This window comes from Ctenopharyngodon idella, chromosome 18, assembly GCF_019924925.1.
Source record: "Ctenopharyngodon idella isolate HZGC_01 chromosome 18, HZGC01, whole genome shotgun sequence".
NCBI lineage: Eukaryota > Metazoa > Chordata > Actinopteri > Cypriniformes > Xenocyprididae > Ctenopharyngodon > Ctenopharyngodon idella.
In genome coordinates, this window is record NC_067237.1 from 13,128,783 (window position 1) to 13,144,813 (window position 16,031).

At 42.7% G+C, this 16,031-nt stretch overlaps 1 protein-coding gene across 5 annotated transcripts in view; it reads left to right on the top strand.

Annotated features, from left to right (window-relative positions):
* Positions 1-478: 478 nt before the first annotated feature.
* The window catches only part of gas8 (growth arrest-specific 8), a 122,114-nt gene continuing 106,561 nt past the window's right edge, over positions 479-16,031 (top strand). For 3 of the 5 annotated variants that reach the window (XM_051871034.1, XM_051871033.1, XM_051871032.1), the window contains exons 1-4: positions 480-645; positions 1,003-1,095; positions 1,313-1,510; positions 1,610-1,816. In XM_051871034.1, coding sequence (XP_051726994.1) covers positions 643-645; positions 1,003-1,095; positions 1,313-1,510; positions 1,610-1,816 — 501 coding nt within the window. In that variant the 5' untranslated portion in view covers positions 480-642. Of the gene's footprint in view, positions 646-1,002; positions 1,096-1,312; positions 1,511-1,609; positions 1,817-16,031 lie in introns of those variants that run through there. The other 2 variants (XM_051871035.1, XM_051871036.1) reach the window with 2 other exon arrangements.

Genomic DNA, 16,031 nt, shown 5'->3' on the forward strand with positions numbered 1-16,031 from the left:
AATTCTGTTTTTCCTTCTAAGAATTGTGAAATATAAACTCAAAGTTAACTTTTTTTAGTATTATTTTATTCTGTGGCTTCCACAGACTGCCAAGTACGCTCTCTCTCTGCCACGTGCCAGTGGACACGCACCGTGAGTGCAGATATTTTAAAGTTCAGCTTTGGGAAATGAGGTTAAACTCTTGAGCAACTCTTTGAACGTTTTAAAGACATGAAAGCCCCTAAGCTGGCTAAGTATAATTTAAGAAAGTCATCTTTTTTAGTTTTTTATCTATATTTAATTTATTTTACATTATTTATTTTATTTTATTTTATTAATTTATATATTTATTTATTTATTGTAAGTTTGTTGTCCTTTAGTATAATTCCTAGTTATGTTCAACCAGATGCTGAGGGATTTTTCATCTTAAGTGATTTAACTACTACTCTTGGTTGTACAAAAACATATCCATGTTAGAAAAGGAAACAGCAGGTGGCGCTATTTGCTTATGCTGTGGAAAACGCCAAATCATTCAAGAAAGAAGAAGACATTTGCTAAGCCGAGCTCTCATGTTGCTAGGAAACCGTTGTTGAGTAGTAGCAGCATGTGAAGCTACAAGCCACTTTATTTTCAGTTGAGGTGGTGTTAACGCGTTCACAAACAATGGTAAGCAAGTATTAAATAATAATGAAATCGTATTTATGAAATCGTTCATCTATTGTCAGAAGAAATTTAATCATGGATAAATAAATGAAGCCCAGTATCGCTGTTGTTGTTGGTCCAAGGGTGAGACGCTAGCTCATCGGCTAATACAGAAGCCAAAGTCTGATCAAATATTTTTAGTGCAAATGGCATTTCCGCAAATTAAAATGTATCCCCTGCAATATATTGATTTTGAGACGTTAATCCATTAATAGTATAACTATGTTTATAAAATACGGAAAATATAGAAATATACAGTAATTATCCAATACAAGAGACTTAAGCTTTATTGAACTTTTCCTGTTTCTGTTCATATTCCAGCCGCCAAAGAGAAAATCTTCCAATAAGTCCCCAAAAGGCAAAACTCCAACAGTAGTGGATGGCTTGTCCACAGAGGAGATGTCCAAAGAGCAGGTCTGATTTTCTCGTATTTAGCGTTGTTGTTGTCTGCAATAATAATAATAATAATAATGTCCTAGTCGGTCAGTTCACCCTAATGAAAATAATAATAATACTAATTTAAAAAATAATGAAATCAAGCACACTTTGTTGATGGCAGCCATTATTTTTTATTTGATTTTTACCTATCTGCCTGAAACTCCAATCTACAAAACTCATGAGTGTTTTGTAGTTGGAGGAGCACATTGTGCGTCTTCGAGAAGAGCTGGACAGAGAACGAGAGGAACGCAACTATTTTCAGCTAGAGAGGGACAAAATCCACACATTTTGGGAAATCACCAGAAGACATCTGGAAGAAAATAAGTGTGAGCTGAGAAACAGAGAGCGTGAACTGGAGGAGGCTGAGGAGCGCCACCAAGTGGAAATTAAGGTGCTTAAAAGAGTGATGTCCATGTAATTTTTACCCTAAATTAATTGCATGTGGGCTCATAATGAACACCATGTCTGACATGAATCTGTTGTTGTTCAGGTTTACAAGCAGAAGGTCAAGCACTTATTGTATGAACAGCAGAACATGCTGTCTGAGCTGAAGGCTGAAAGTGTCGTCAGTACCAAACAGCTGCAGAAGAAGCACGCTGTCCTCGAGAATCATCTGCAGAAGGATATGCGCAACTTGAAAGTTTACTTAAAAGAGCAGGAGCTGTCCAGTGAGAATGTGCTCAAGAGCATTTATCTGGTATGTGCATGATTATAATATGATAAAATCAGGGTGCGAATTACACAGTGGCCTATATAAAATACACTTAGCTAATGAGATAATACACAAGAATTTTTAACTAAGAAACACTATATTTAAGAAATGACTAGAAAAATGGTATTTTATTTGACTGAAAGTAACAAAATGCTAAACAATGCACGTGAATTTTACTTATCATTTAAAGGGATAGTTCACCCAAAAATGAAAATTACCCCATGATTTACTCACCCTCAAGCCATCCTAGGGGTAAATGACATTCTTCTTTCAGACAAATATAATCTACATTACGTTACATTAAATAATATCCATATTTCAAACTTTATAAACTGTAATCTCTAGCTTCCGCTAACTGGCATTCACGAGAGAGTGGCGCGTTCACGAGAGAGTGGCGTCCCAGCTTATGACGTAGGACGCATGTGCAGAACTCCGGGAGATGGAGGAGGAGGCTGCAGCAGCAAAACAACCTGAAAAACTGTTGGCCGGGGCATGTTTATATTGTCGGAGTACATGCCAATCACTAGCAAAAACCACGTTAGCCACGTTAGTCACATCACCACAAACAGCAGGCCTAGAGGGAGACAACACACCCAGATAGCAAGCAGTAAACAAACTGCGCAACTGATAGAGAAAGCGGTAACTCAATCCAGGTTTGAAGCGGCAGCCAGTCACGCACAGCGCTCTGCATCTCCCTTTGATGTCGGCGCATGTAATCTCAAGACTTTAGCTTTGTTGAAGCAACCCGGATACTCACAAGAAATCAGCATTTTTACACTAATAAAATGTAGAGTATAGCTCAAATAATTCGCTTCTTCACGTGGATTTCCTTTGCTGTACACAACTTGGTTCTCGTGAGCATATTCTCACCGGAGCTCTCGCTGCGCATGCGTCTTACGTCACAAGCTGGAACGCCACTCTCTCGTGAATGCGCGTACAACAGCTAGCGGAAGTTAGAGATTACAGTTTATAAAGTTTTAAATATGGATATTTTTCTTACACAAACGCATCGCTTTGCTTCAGAAGGCCTTTATTTACCCCCCAGAGCTGTGTGGACTTCTTTTATAATGGATGAGTGCATTTTTTCTGTCTTTAGAATTTGGGGCACCATCCACTCCCATTATAAAGAATGGATTACCCTGGACATTATTTAATATAACTCTGATTATATTCGTCTGAAAGAAGAATGTATATCATAGGGTAATTTTCATTTTTGGGTGAACTAACCCTTCTAAGTAATCTAGGGCTGTCACTAATGATTATTTTTGTTAATCGAGTTTGTCAATTATTTTGACAATTAATTGAGTAATTGGATCATTTTCTTGTGGTAATAAAAATAGACCTAAATGAATACCCTTTAAAATGACTCAAAATACATATATAATAACAATGAGGCAATAATAATTGGTTTACATAGTATCAAAAGTAATTTTACGGTTTTATTGAACAACACTGTTAAAATAAATAATGTAATATACATAAACAATCAAGGTATGTACATTATGGCCCAGTTTCACAGACAGGGCTTAGCCTAAGCCAGGATTAGGCCTTAGTTAAATTAGAATATTTAAGTATCTTTTATAAATGTGCACTAGAAAGTGCAATTTAGTTTAGGACTAGCTTAAGCCTTGTCTGAAACCGGGGGTATGCATTATAACAAATGCCTGCAATTAATGTCACTTCAATTTTGTTTTCCGAGTATGAATTATTATATGCAGTAAAAGACAGAACAAAATAATACCCGCATTGTGAAGGTTTTGCCACAAACTCAACTCATGCTGATATCCCGAGACAGCTTTTCACCTCAAAGAGAAATATCATCACGTTTTAATATCACAAGATCTCTTGGAAACATAAGACTAACGTACATAGTGATTAAAGAAAAAATAATCAATGTCATGGATGAATATTTATTGAGTAGTCCAGTATTTTGTAGAGGAGGGTTAAAATTAATTTTTCACCTGAGATTTGGAGACAAATATATTGTTTTTCCAAAGTTTGCATTCCTGTAACTCAAGAAGTATTAAAGATATCCTTTTAGATTCTGGTTCTTAATGAACCTTTCTTTTGGAATGTTTATTTTTAAGGCCCTACGTGGTTTCATGTGCAAATTGTTAAACTTTACCCATTTTCAGTGGTCGAAAACCAAATATGGATGACTTTTCAAACAGCTAATACTTATTGGCCTGGTTTCACAGACAGGGCTTAGACTAAGCCAGGACTAGGCCTTAGTTCAATTAGGGCATTTAAGTAGCTTTTATAAACATACCCTAGAAAAAAAACATTACTGGTGTGCATCTTGAGACAAAACAATAACACTGGCATATTTTAAGATATGTCAGCATAAGTTGCTTTCAGTTGAAACACCTCGAACATTTTACTCTAGGACTAGCTTAAGCCTTGTCTGTGAAACCAGGGGATTGTATTTAAAGATAAATGTCTGAAAAACAAATAATGTTAAAACTAGATATTTATCTTTTCTTCTATCAAAACAACTGCATTGAACATACCAATACACTGAAATGGCTAAGTTTAGGCACATTAACTTCCTTTCAGAGATTTGTAGTAAATTTCTGAAATGCAAAATGTGAAATAAAATGATTGAACCAGCAAAATACCTATGTTTTCTATATTCTTAATAACAGTATGTTTGGACTCTCAAAAATTAATGTAATTATATTGTTGTTTTTATGTGAATAAATAAAGGCACATTTTCACTTTTAACATTATTTAATTTTCAGACATTCCTCTTTCAATACAGTAAGTAGCAGCCATATGCAAAGTCACCCACATTTGGTTTTCAACCATTGCAAATGGGTAAAGTTCAACAATTTGCTATATCTCTGGGAATAAACTATATAGGGCCTTAAAAATGAACATATCCATAGAAAAGTTTAAGAATCAGAATCTAAAAGGATACTGAGTTATCTTTAAAGCAACACTATGTAGTTTTTAGACCCTTAAAATAATGTCTCTAAAATTATTTCAGTGGTAGAACAACTCTTAACCGGACAAATTCTACTGCTGTTGCTACCTGAGCAGCCTCCTAGCAGTTACAACCACACTCTGCAAGTTTCGTGTTTGGTTCGGTACACACAGCCCCGCCCTTCCCCTGCCAGCGGACGAGTGCTACCTGCTTTACGGCATACGTCACATATTTTACCCGTAGCCTGGGTGGAGTTAGCCAACAGCTAACTATAAGAGGAAATGATCTAATATGCAAGTCTCAAAACCATGCGGACAACATTTTATTCTATTATACAAATTACACCCTTTGCAAACAATGCTACATACGAATTATGTGAGCAAAAAAAACTAGGCTAACATACTACCGTTTTTTTTGTCATTGTACTTTTCATTTCTGGAGTAACAATAAATAAAACTATGTAATGATATTTGTAGAACAAAGTGTAACACAGGCTACATTACTTGGTCGGTGGACATGGTTTCCAAACGAGGTTTCTGCATTCGCCGGTTCCGTCAGCTTAGTCAACAAATTCATGTGTATTGCGCTGCCCACGGGGAAGCTTATACAGCGACAGTAATTACGACACTGGTAACAGACAGTTGTGCTTATCAACCACATGGGGGAACCGTGAGCAAATGTTCCATAGTGTTGCTTTAATACTGCTTGAGTTACAGTCACTCAAGCACTGGAAAAATAATATATTTTGTTACTCAGACAGGTATGTTCTTTACAACTATTTTAATTTAAGAACCAGAATCTAAAAACATTTTGAGATATCTGTATTATTTTTTGAGTTACAGGCACGCTCACTTAAGACAACCGACTGTGTTTACTAGGATATTCACCGAGACGGTCATTTTAACATAATTTTGTCTGTATTTGTCAGTTCAAGCACAAGAAGTGAAAGACACATCCATAGCATGAAGCATGCACACATCCATAGCATGCAAGAAGCATGCACACATCCATAGCATGTGTGCATGCTATGGATGTGTGCACACAGGAAACTTCTCACACAACGCTTAAGATCTGAAATAATTTCTCTTTTGCATCTGTTTGCACTTGAATGCTTAAAATTGCAAGGCTTAAAACACGTGCAACTTATAAAGTTTTGTGACAATTCAGCACTGCCCTGATTGGGACAGTGACAGTTCCATCTTTCACACTGGCCATGGGCCATCGGACAGTCCTTATTATTAGCTATGGCTGCGTCCTTCGAAGACCACATTCGAAGGCTGATTGCATCACAACGGTGCGATAAAGGCTGTCCCAATTCGAAGGCTCCTTCAAACGCACCCTCCAAATATCTAATGATACAAATGTAAAAAAAAAAAAAAAAAAAAAAAATCTTTAAGCTGTTCAAAAGTTGACTTATATCTTACCAAGATGTGATTATATATAATATATAATTTATACTCTTCATTATATACAGAAATGGACCATGGTGAACATATTTAGACAATTTGTGAACCCTGTTTTTCTTTTCAGACAGTTTAATATAACTTTCAAAAAAGGCCAGTACAAACATTACTGCCACTTATCAACGGCAGCTAGCACAGTTGCTAGGCGACAAGAACATTCCTCCATAGGCTAGACCATCCCATTTAAAACGCTCAGTCCGACCTTCGCTGCCTTCGAAGGATGCAGCCTCTGAAGTCCATATCCGTTAAAAGATGCAGCCTCTGAACTGGAACACAGGTATTGCCCTAGTGAGTTTAAACGAGAATGCACACGTTGGTGCCAGTAATGCATAGATGGACATTGCATGAAGATGTGGAGATTGTCAAAATAAAGATGTTTTAAAAAATATTTATATAGGTATCGATTTTTCTTTTTTTCTTTTTCTTTTTTTTTTTTTTTTTTAACACATTGCATTAATACATCATATTGTTAGTCATTTGATCGATGTATCGATCCATATCAATGTATTTTTACATTTACATAGGTGAGAAAACAGCAGTTAAGAAATCATCTGATCATAGTGATGTGGATATGTTTGCACAAGCTCTGCAATTCGGCACTATCCAGTCAAGTCATGTAACGTTTATTTATAGCCTTCTACTTTATAAAACAATGCTTTAAAGCCACAAATACCATAACTGTTATATATATAGGCCTACAGTAATTGAGACATTTATTCAAGAAATTCATTACAAACAGGAAGATGTGCAGAGAAATTTAATGTTGGAGCGGTATTTAAGCAAACATCGTATTACCGGTGAGCGTGAGAGGTACATGAGTGGAGTGTTCGCTCAGGCCATGAGTAAATGTGCAGAGCGCACTGGCATAGAGCGGAATATTGAGTGTCACACCATTCCGCTTAGCTCATATGCTGGTTGACACGGAATGACCTTGCTTTTTTTTTTTTTTTTTTTTTTTTTTTTTAATCTGTGCAAATGTGAAATTAATTTTATACAACAGTTCAATAAGCAATTAATATTGTGTTATATGCTAGAGGCAATATTGTCAATATTGTCTGGTTTTGCTCAATTTCAATATATATTAAAGGGGACCTATTATGCCCCTTTTAACAAGATGTAGTTTAAGTCTCAGGTGTCCCCAGAATATGTCTGTGAAGTTTCAGCTCAAAATACCTCACAGATCATTTATTATACCATGTTGTAAATACCCATTTTTGAGTGCTAGCAAAAACACATTGTTTTCCTGCATATGTCTTTAAATTCAAATGAGCTGCTGCTCCCCGCCCCCTATCCAGAATAGTGCTTCCTTCATTTACAGCTCCTGCATGCATTGGATATTCTGCAAAATATTAACAAGACATCTGCTTGGTTTTGATTATCATCACGCTCGGGGACATTGCAGTTCTTCATCATGAAAGTTTATTATCTGCATGCGTTTTAAAGCTATATCAGTGTACAGCTTTTAATTTATCGTTTTCTGAGCACACACAGCACACGCACAGAAAACATTATGACCACTGACAGGTGAAATGAATAACACTGATTATCTCTTAATCACGGCACCTGTTAGTGGGTGGGATATATTAGGCAGCAAGTGAACATTTTGTCCTCAAAGTTGATATGTTAGAAGTGGTCCAAGGAAGGAAGAGTGGTCATGGGCAATAGGGTCATGGGCGGCCAAGGCTCAGTGGCTATGTTTACATTGTAGCAATTTGTACAGTTATTAATCAATTTATGGGTGAAATATGAATATAATAAATCATAAAGCTTTATGATTAATTATGAGACATATGTCGACCCAAGAGGGAATTGGGTACATATATGTGAATCAATTACAACGAATCATAATTAATTACATATATGGTCAGTTGTAATTTAATAGTTGTTTTAGAGAAACTATATCCCAGTTTGTCCAGCAAACTGTTAAGTTTTCACAGACTATTACAAAGGAAATGTTATCCTCTGTCCACGAGGATAAATTCCTATGATAGATAGCATCAAACGTAAAGCGATTGTGCTAGATCGAAAACGTTAAAGTGACCTGGTTTTTGTTGAATGAACAAAAGAAACAATCGAGCATGAATAATGTGTTTAATATATGAAAACTAATTCTACAGAGTTTATACGGCTATACACAGGGCAGATACATATATACAGAAGTGAAAGTAAAGAAAGGGAAAGAGAGAAGAGAGGTTGCAACTTACTAACAGTCCTTTGCTAACAGTCCTGAGAGCCAGCACAGAATTCAGTTTCATTATCTAAGATTCAGAAACGGTACTTGCATCAGTTTGCTTGCTGAGTTTCGGTTCAGTGCTGCTGCAGTTCATTGGCTTCTTCCGTTTCCGCGGGAGGGTTTGAACTGAGGACGTGAAAGTTATTTTCGCCGGAGAGATGGTGGTCCCGAGAGATGAGCGCGATGGAAGCGCGTCGCCATGACGTCTGGGAGAGACGTGCGTGAGTGGGCGAGAGGTGATTCAGGGCAATCGGGAGAACACACAGGAAAATCCTGGTGCTCCTCTTTTATGGAAAACCAAACTAACACACCTCTTTGGCTGGATGGCCAATAGATGCGTGGCAGTGTTTGGCGGGCAAAGTTTCCTTTGTCTTGTCTCCTGGCTGAATTTGCATAATTTATGGGTATCAGATCGGATAGTACTTTCTTCACAGTACCATTAAACAAATAGAACAATGCATTTGTCAGCAATGCGACATACATTAGTGAATAAGACATGGAAAGAGCTTTAAAACGAGACCAAACTTGCCATAAGAAAAGCATATAAAAGAAGTTATAGTTTACAGTCAAATGTAACCGTTAGAAATGACACTAGTACCACTACAATCCTAGCTAAGCTTATACAGTGGGAATAACTATATGCAATTTGACAATACAACGGCGGTTACATTTATATATAATTATATATCTTACACATACAGTCTTCAATGCATGTTTGTGTGTCTGTGTGTGTGTGGTGTGTGTTGGAATGTGATCTGGCACTTAGTCCACATGAGGGGCCCTTTGATGTCCCAAGAGCTAGGAAATGGGGTTCTCTGTTTAACCTCAGAGGGTCCATGAAAATGCCAAAGTGCTCGTCTTTCTCAGACCGGCCGGAGCCGATGTGAGATTTACAAACACAGTTCAGCAGGCTAAAAGCGTTCTGAAATTTCCAAAGTTGATTGACTAAGCCGGATCTATCCAGACGCTACAATCCCCTCTTGGGCCAACGAAGTTCCTGTGCGGACTTCGTTGGACGGTAACAAGGTTCGATGGCACATGGATCCGGATGGTCAAGCAGCAGGTGGTTCCTACTGGTTCTCTGTCCATCTCGATGAGGCTGGGCATTTTCTTTGACTTGAAACTTCCTCTCCTCTGTCTCCTTTTGAAGCCTTGAGGAAGGGCAGATAGGCACTTGTCCATGGACTCTTGCATCCCTTTGGTCCCTTTGGATAGGATGGAGGCCAGGCCCAGGGTGAGTGCGTACTTAATTGCTATGGAGAGGCAGAGGGCTGTGTCAGCAGCTGTCCAAGCCTGGGCAATAGGTGAGCTGGTCAGGACGGGCAGTCGGGAGAGTGCTTGGAGGGCTGTATCAACGGGAGTAATGTCAATTAGCTGGGACCCCCCTTTCTCAATCCTCAGTTCCAGTTCTGGATCTAAGGTGTGGTTGTGATTTCCGGAGGAGGATGGGATTTCCAGTTCTGACGGGTCCTTTTCGCTTGAGAGACAGTACACTGCCAGATTGTTGAGGTGAAGGATGGAACCCAGGGGTACCTGGATCCACATACTTTGATTGGGCAGGCTGACACGAGTGGCCGTGTTGTGCTGATTGTAGGTTAGGGTGGCAGTGTGAGTGGGGGTGTGGACGAGACGTCGATTGCCCACAATCTCGGCTTGTGTTCCGATGACTGGCTTGGCCTCGGCAGGGCAGCGTGTGTCGCTGATCATGGGCTGCAACCGGGAGATTCCTTCAATGTGTTCTCTGAGGGAAGGCTTGTTAGAGCCGAAGCAGTGAATGTCTTTGGTCAAAATGCACCTGCTCAAATGGGGAGCCAGATACAGCTGTGGGTCGCTGTAGTGGTAGACTACCACATCTGAGGTATGTATCTTGGGCTGGATGGTACCTTGCCACCACCTGACATTGACCTTGTCTTTGGGTCTGTAGATGTTATCTGGTTCACCGATGGGTGGATTGAGAAGGACGGCCACCTCCTTCTGCTCGGGGTTGGCGCGTAGTAGGATGACAGAGTCGGCGAGGTGGGTTCGAGCCGTCTTGGTGGGTCTGCCAGTAGCAAAGGTCAGCACAGTTTGTACAGGATACTGAGGAATCCTATTCATAGCCACGCTCTCCATAGAGAAGCTAACTTCTCGCAGCAGGTCTGTTATCAGAGCTATAACTAGCTGATTTTGGGCAAAGTCATTTTGGAAGACTGTAAACAGTTGCTTCATTGAGTTCACTGTTTGGATCAGCAGGAAACTGTGAGTACGGAGAACCACCACAATTCCTTTCAAGGATTTGCCCATGGTTTGCAGGGTTTGGCTCTGCGTTGCGAGTTGTTTTCTCAGCTGTGGGCGGAGCTCGTCGAGGTGCTGGTGAGTGGAGTAGGCTGTGATGATGCTGGGGTCTCCTGGTTGGTACAGGTGCACCGGCAGCGTCACCTGCCGCGCCGTCATTAGTTCAGCGGGGGACACCCGAGTTGACTCCGGTATGGTGTCCGTGGTGGCTATGAACCCCAGAGGAAGTTTTACATTCCAATCTTTCTGGTTGACTGACCATGGGAATGTGACTCCTCTGCGTTGCAGTGGGGTTCTGGGATTTGTGTTTGCAGTTTGGACTTCACAGCAAACCTGACATCCTCTGACATACTCTGTCACATCTTGCTGCATGCTGGGCCAGTACGCCACTTGTTTTATTGTCTCATCAGTGGTTCTGGTGCCATGGTGTCTGGCACATGGTGTGACGTGGGCGTATATCAGTTCACCCCTCTTTTGGCCCTGTGGCATTACAAGCTTTGGCGCTGTGAGATCATCAGGGACATGTTTTAGGATGTTCAGTCCCACACGCAGCATGTGGTTGATCCCATGCAGCCGTTTGTGGCTAGGGGGCGCTGTGGGACCAGATGTCGTGATCGGGAGGTTGGAGGGGTTTGAGTGGTGGTTTAAAACAGTTCGTAAGGAAGTGTTGGAAATTTTGGTTGTCAGTGGCAGTGGTAGTAAGGTGGGAACTATTGCAGGAACAGTACGCTTGCTGCGACACTAAGGGTGGGTGACTGGGGTGGGGGTGACCGTAGGTTGCCATGTGGTGTGCCACTCTTGGCAAGGGCATTAGTTTGGTTGTTCACGCCTTTGCCACACCCTGGTTGCATTATGTGTCCTTTCACCTTTTTCCAGTAAACGATCCTGTTGTGTGTTTGGGTGATGTCATCACGTGTTTGGAACAGGTGTTGATGTTTCACCGGCTTGTTGCATTCAGTCTTAAAATTAGTTTGTTTCCAGCCTGGAAGATGGCATGTGAAACTAGGTCTGGCATAGTGTGAGTCTGTGCAAATGAGTTCTCTGATGTTATGGGCTGAGGCAACTTGAAGGGTTATGAGAGTAGCTGCTACTTCAACATACTGACATGACTGGGGACCCCACCTGAAGTTCTGTGGTTGGCAGGGTTGGTTGTTTAACCATCGCACCCCTGCACCTGCCTGTAGGATGCCCTCATGGTTGTAGGAACGTCCATCGACGTAGGCCGTGGGCATTGCTTGGCACGCATTCTCTTTGAAGTATCTGTGACAGGTTGGTTGCTGTTGTTGGGGTACCTTTTTCTCAAATGTCAAAGCTGGTGTGTTGTCGTAGCAGTTTTGGCAGGCAGCCAAGCCGTTGCCTAGAGCAGATTTGTGATTTTGGGCATATCGTACCTCAATGTTGCGCCCCTGGAGGGCCATCAGCCATGTGGCTATGCGTGAGTTGGTGACTACACCATCTTGGATGCGTTGGCTGCTGAGGAAAGTGACAGGCTGGTGACAGGTCTCTGTGATAACCTTTTGTGCCCCAATGTAGTTGGAAAGTCTTTGGATGGCCCATACAGTGCAGAGCAAAGCCTTTTCACAGTCTGAGTATTTGCACTCCGGTGACAGGAGTGTTTTGCTGGCATATGCTAGGACTCTTTTGTCTTAATCATGTTGTTGATAGTGACCAGCGCTCAGGCAGTCCTTTTTTTAACAGAGCAGTTAGAGGTCTTGCAATGTCCGAGTAGTTCTCTATGAACTGCTGTGAGTAGTTGCACACACCTAGAAAACTGCGCGGCTCTGAGACGTTAGTGGGAGGTTTGATGGTTTGAATAGGTTGAATGCGGCTGGACTGCGGTTCAATGAATTGTGAACCGTCAAGTAGACCCACGTAGTTGACCTTGGTTCGGCACCATTGTCCTTTGTGGAGGGCAATTTTGGCGCCGGCAGTGGTCATTTGGTTCAGAACATGGTCTATTTCTATCAGGTGGTCCGCCACAGTCGTACTTTCCATGAGCACATCATCCACATAGATGAGGTTCCCTCTCATCCTTGCATCTGGACATGCTTTGTTCAGGAAGATGTTGAATTCAGCTGGTGAGTTGGCATAGCCAAATGGGCACCACGTGAAAGTGTACTTTCGGTTGCCACAGGTGAAAGCCAGTTTGTGTTGATCCGCTGGGTGTACAGGTACGGTCCAGAATCCTGATACCACATCCAGCGTAGAGAAGATAGTGGCTCCTTTGATTCTGGGTAGTTCCTGTTCCAGCTGTGTCATAAGCCACCTTGACAGAGGCACTTGCCGGTTCAACTTTCTGAAGTCAGTGGTGGGTCGCCACTTGCCGTTTGGTTTGACAATGGGCCAGATGAGGGCTGAATAGCGCTGGTTCATGTGAGGCGATGGGAATTTTGTAATGCCTGACGAAGGTGGGAGGAGCATTTGGGTGGTTTGCACTGTGCACCGTGTAAGGGTTAGGGATGCCACGGTTTAAAAGGTCTTTGGCAAATGTCACTTTGAATTTGATCAGGACCTGTCTGAGTTTTTGACAGTCTGCATCATTCTTTACGGCATCTGCGTCTTCCTGAATTTGTTGGCCTTTAGATTCAAACCTTGGGAATGGCTCCTCCGTTGTGGTGTCAGCTGTCAGAGGTACAGCGCTTTCCTGAGTTACACAGGCAGGCTGGTTAGTGACTGTGGGTACTGCAAGGTGTTGGTCCTCCATCAGCTCCATTCTGCGCACCTGTTCTGTGGGTACCAGCCTGATGGAAGTGATGGAGATGATCTTGAAGAATGCTGTGAACCTTGTGTTGTCTGAGCTTCCTTCTGGGACCATTGCATCTGGTATTGAGCTAATGACTGTTAACCGGAGTTCAAAGTCATAGAAGTGCCGGTTCAAAGTCCATCCCAGCTGATAGGCTTTAGGACTGCTGATGTCTGTGACCATGCAGTCGTTGAGCCAACTGTGAATTACACGGGATGACACTTCAGTGAGGGCTGTGGCTTCCAGAGTGAGTCCAAGTTCCACGCCTTCAGGTGAAAGTGTGAAGGAGCACAGCGTGTGGTTCAGGGTTTGACCACCTTGCATGTTGAGCCAAACAGCACCCCCTTTGGTGTAAGCTGGTACTACAGCTTCCTATATGTTGACCAGGATGCAGACCTCTGGGATGGTCTGACCTGACAGGAAATTGGCAGTGTTGACAGGAACAACAGGGGGCTGTACAGTCATTGGGGCCCACACCAACTCATTAGCAATGTCCATATGAGCCTTAGGGTGCGTCAGGAGGTCCGGAAGGACCAGGAAGTGATGGGTTAGACGCAGGTCATTCCATTTCAAGTTCAAAACGCAGATGTCTTTGGCAGTCGTCATGGTTGGCAGACAAAAGTCCAATGGGAAGTGTGTGTGCTTGTTGACACATGGGAGGTTCGGTGTTCCCTCAATAAGAGCACTTAACAGCGTGTGGCTGAAGGCTGAGTTGTCTGCCCACAGTGTGCGAATAATGTCTGTTGTAGTCACATCATTCAGCTGTGAGTCTGTGGTGACCTTGGAACAGAAGGAGTTAAAGTCTATGGTGAGTTTGAGTGTGCAGGGTAGCGAACTTGAACTTTGCCCTGAGACGGGGTTCCCGTGGCTAGCTGTGAGGTTTCCTGTGACCTCTGCGACCTGACCGTCTGGCTCAGGTGGTCTGGGTGACTGGAAAGGCAGAAGTTCACACACTTGAGCCCAGATTTTCAGCGGTTTGGCGTTCAATAAGGGCTCAACGCAGTCTAGCAGGTCTTTGTGGATGAAACAGGGAAATGTGTCTATTTGTGCTACACGCACAGGAGGTACCAGGCTCACTGGACCGATTGTGTGGTGCATGGGAGCTATGTCTTCAAGGTGGACCTCATTTTGACGGTGCGACTGCACATTCAGCTCACATATTTGTGACTTGAGAGTCCGATTTTGTCTCTTAGCTCCATTTGTCAGTCTCTCAAACAGGTTAGGGCAGGTTTCTGGGCAGTAATCAGAGACTGGATAACTGGTTTGATTTTCTACAGTCTTTTCAGACGCAGTCCTCTGCTTGGCGTAAGCTTCGTGGCCCAAGTCTCGCAGCTGCTGGGTAGACATGCTGCGTGAGCAGGCCAAAGCTGCCAGATGATCACTCACCGCAGGGTGCAGCTCTCGGAGAAGCAGAGTTTTGAAGATGAAATTTTCCTCCATTGCTGGCTGGTTATGTGCTCTGAAGTAGGGCCTTTGCAGTCGGTTGTAGCAAGCTTGTGGCTTTTTCAGTCTGCCCCGTTTAAGGTTCATAGCGACAGGGAGCCTTTGATCTGATGCAGGGTCAGAAAGCTTTTGGGTAAAAGCCTGTTGCAGTTGCTGGCAGTTGGATTTGACAGCTGCTGGCAAAGGTTCTTGGACGCTGGATGTCTTGGGCAGTGGGCTTTTAACCCCCTTTGGAGCTAGGGATTCTTGACTGGTTAGGGGAAACTCTGTGATGTGTGTTTCCCCTCCCATGCCACTTTTCAATTCTCTGTAACCAGTGTCAAGTTCATCATTTAAATAGTCTCTTTGTTGTTTCGGAGCCATGACTCCTTTCCGGGCCTGTTTAAGATGATTTTCACAGGCCCTGGCTTTAGTGTGTCTTTCTTTTAGCTCAGCCTCTGCTTTGGCTAGGAGGGCTTCACCTTGGAGTTTTCCTGTTAGTTCTTTTCTGGATTCCTTTTTCAACAGTTCTCTATGCTCCACCTCCAGGTGGAGCTCTGCAAGGGCTTTTTGAAGTCTTTGCAGCTCCTCCTGTAGCTCAGGTTTGGATTCATCCGCTGTCCCATGCCGGTCCTGGGTCTCGATGAGTCGTCGATCGCGGCAATGTCGAGTCTGGGCCTGATTCCTCCGGGCCTCCTCGGCCTGGGCCATGAGGTTGTGGGTGAGGACTCGGATGATTTTCGCCCATTCTTTGTAGCTGTAGCTCTGCGTCGGATCGTGGGCCATCAGTCGATCCAGGTTGTCGTCCAGCTGCTCGTTGCTCAGGTGCTGGGGATCCACAGCGGCGTTGGGCAGGAATGTGCTGGTTAGGGCGCTCCACCAGGTCTCGAGATGGTCCCAGCAGGTGCCGAGGCTGGCTGCTCTGAACACGTTGGCTTGCTGTTGGCGAGAGAAAGACCGCACAAACAGAACCAATGCAAGCACGCGCAGGACTAACGAGTTACGATAATACATGATTATATAATTCTTGGGTTTGATTCCAGTTAACTGGTGCAGACAGTTAGTGGAATGTAGGCTAGACACTTATTGTCAAATAGCCAAGAATGACCACGTGGGTCAATTTTGTGTCGGAGAGTGCC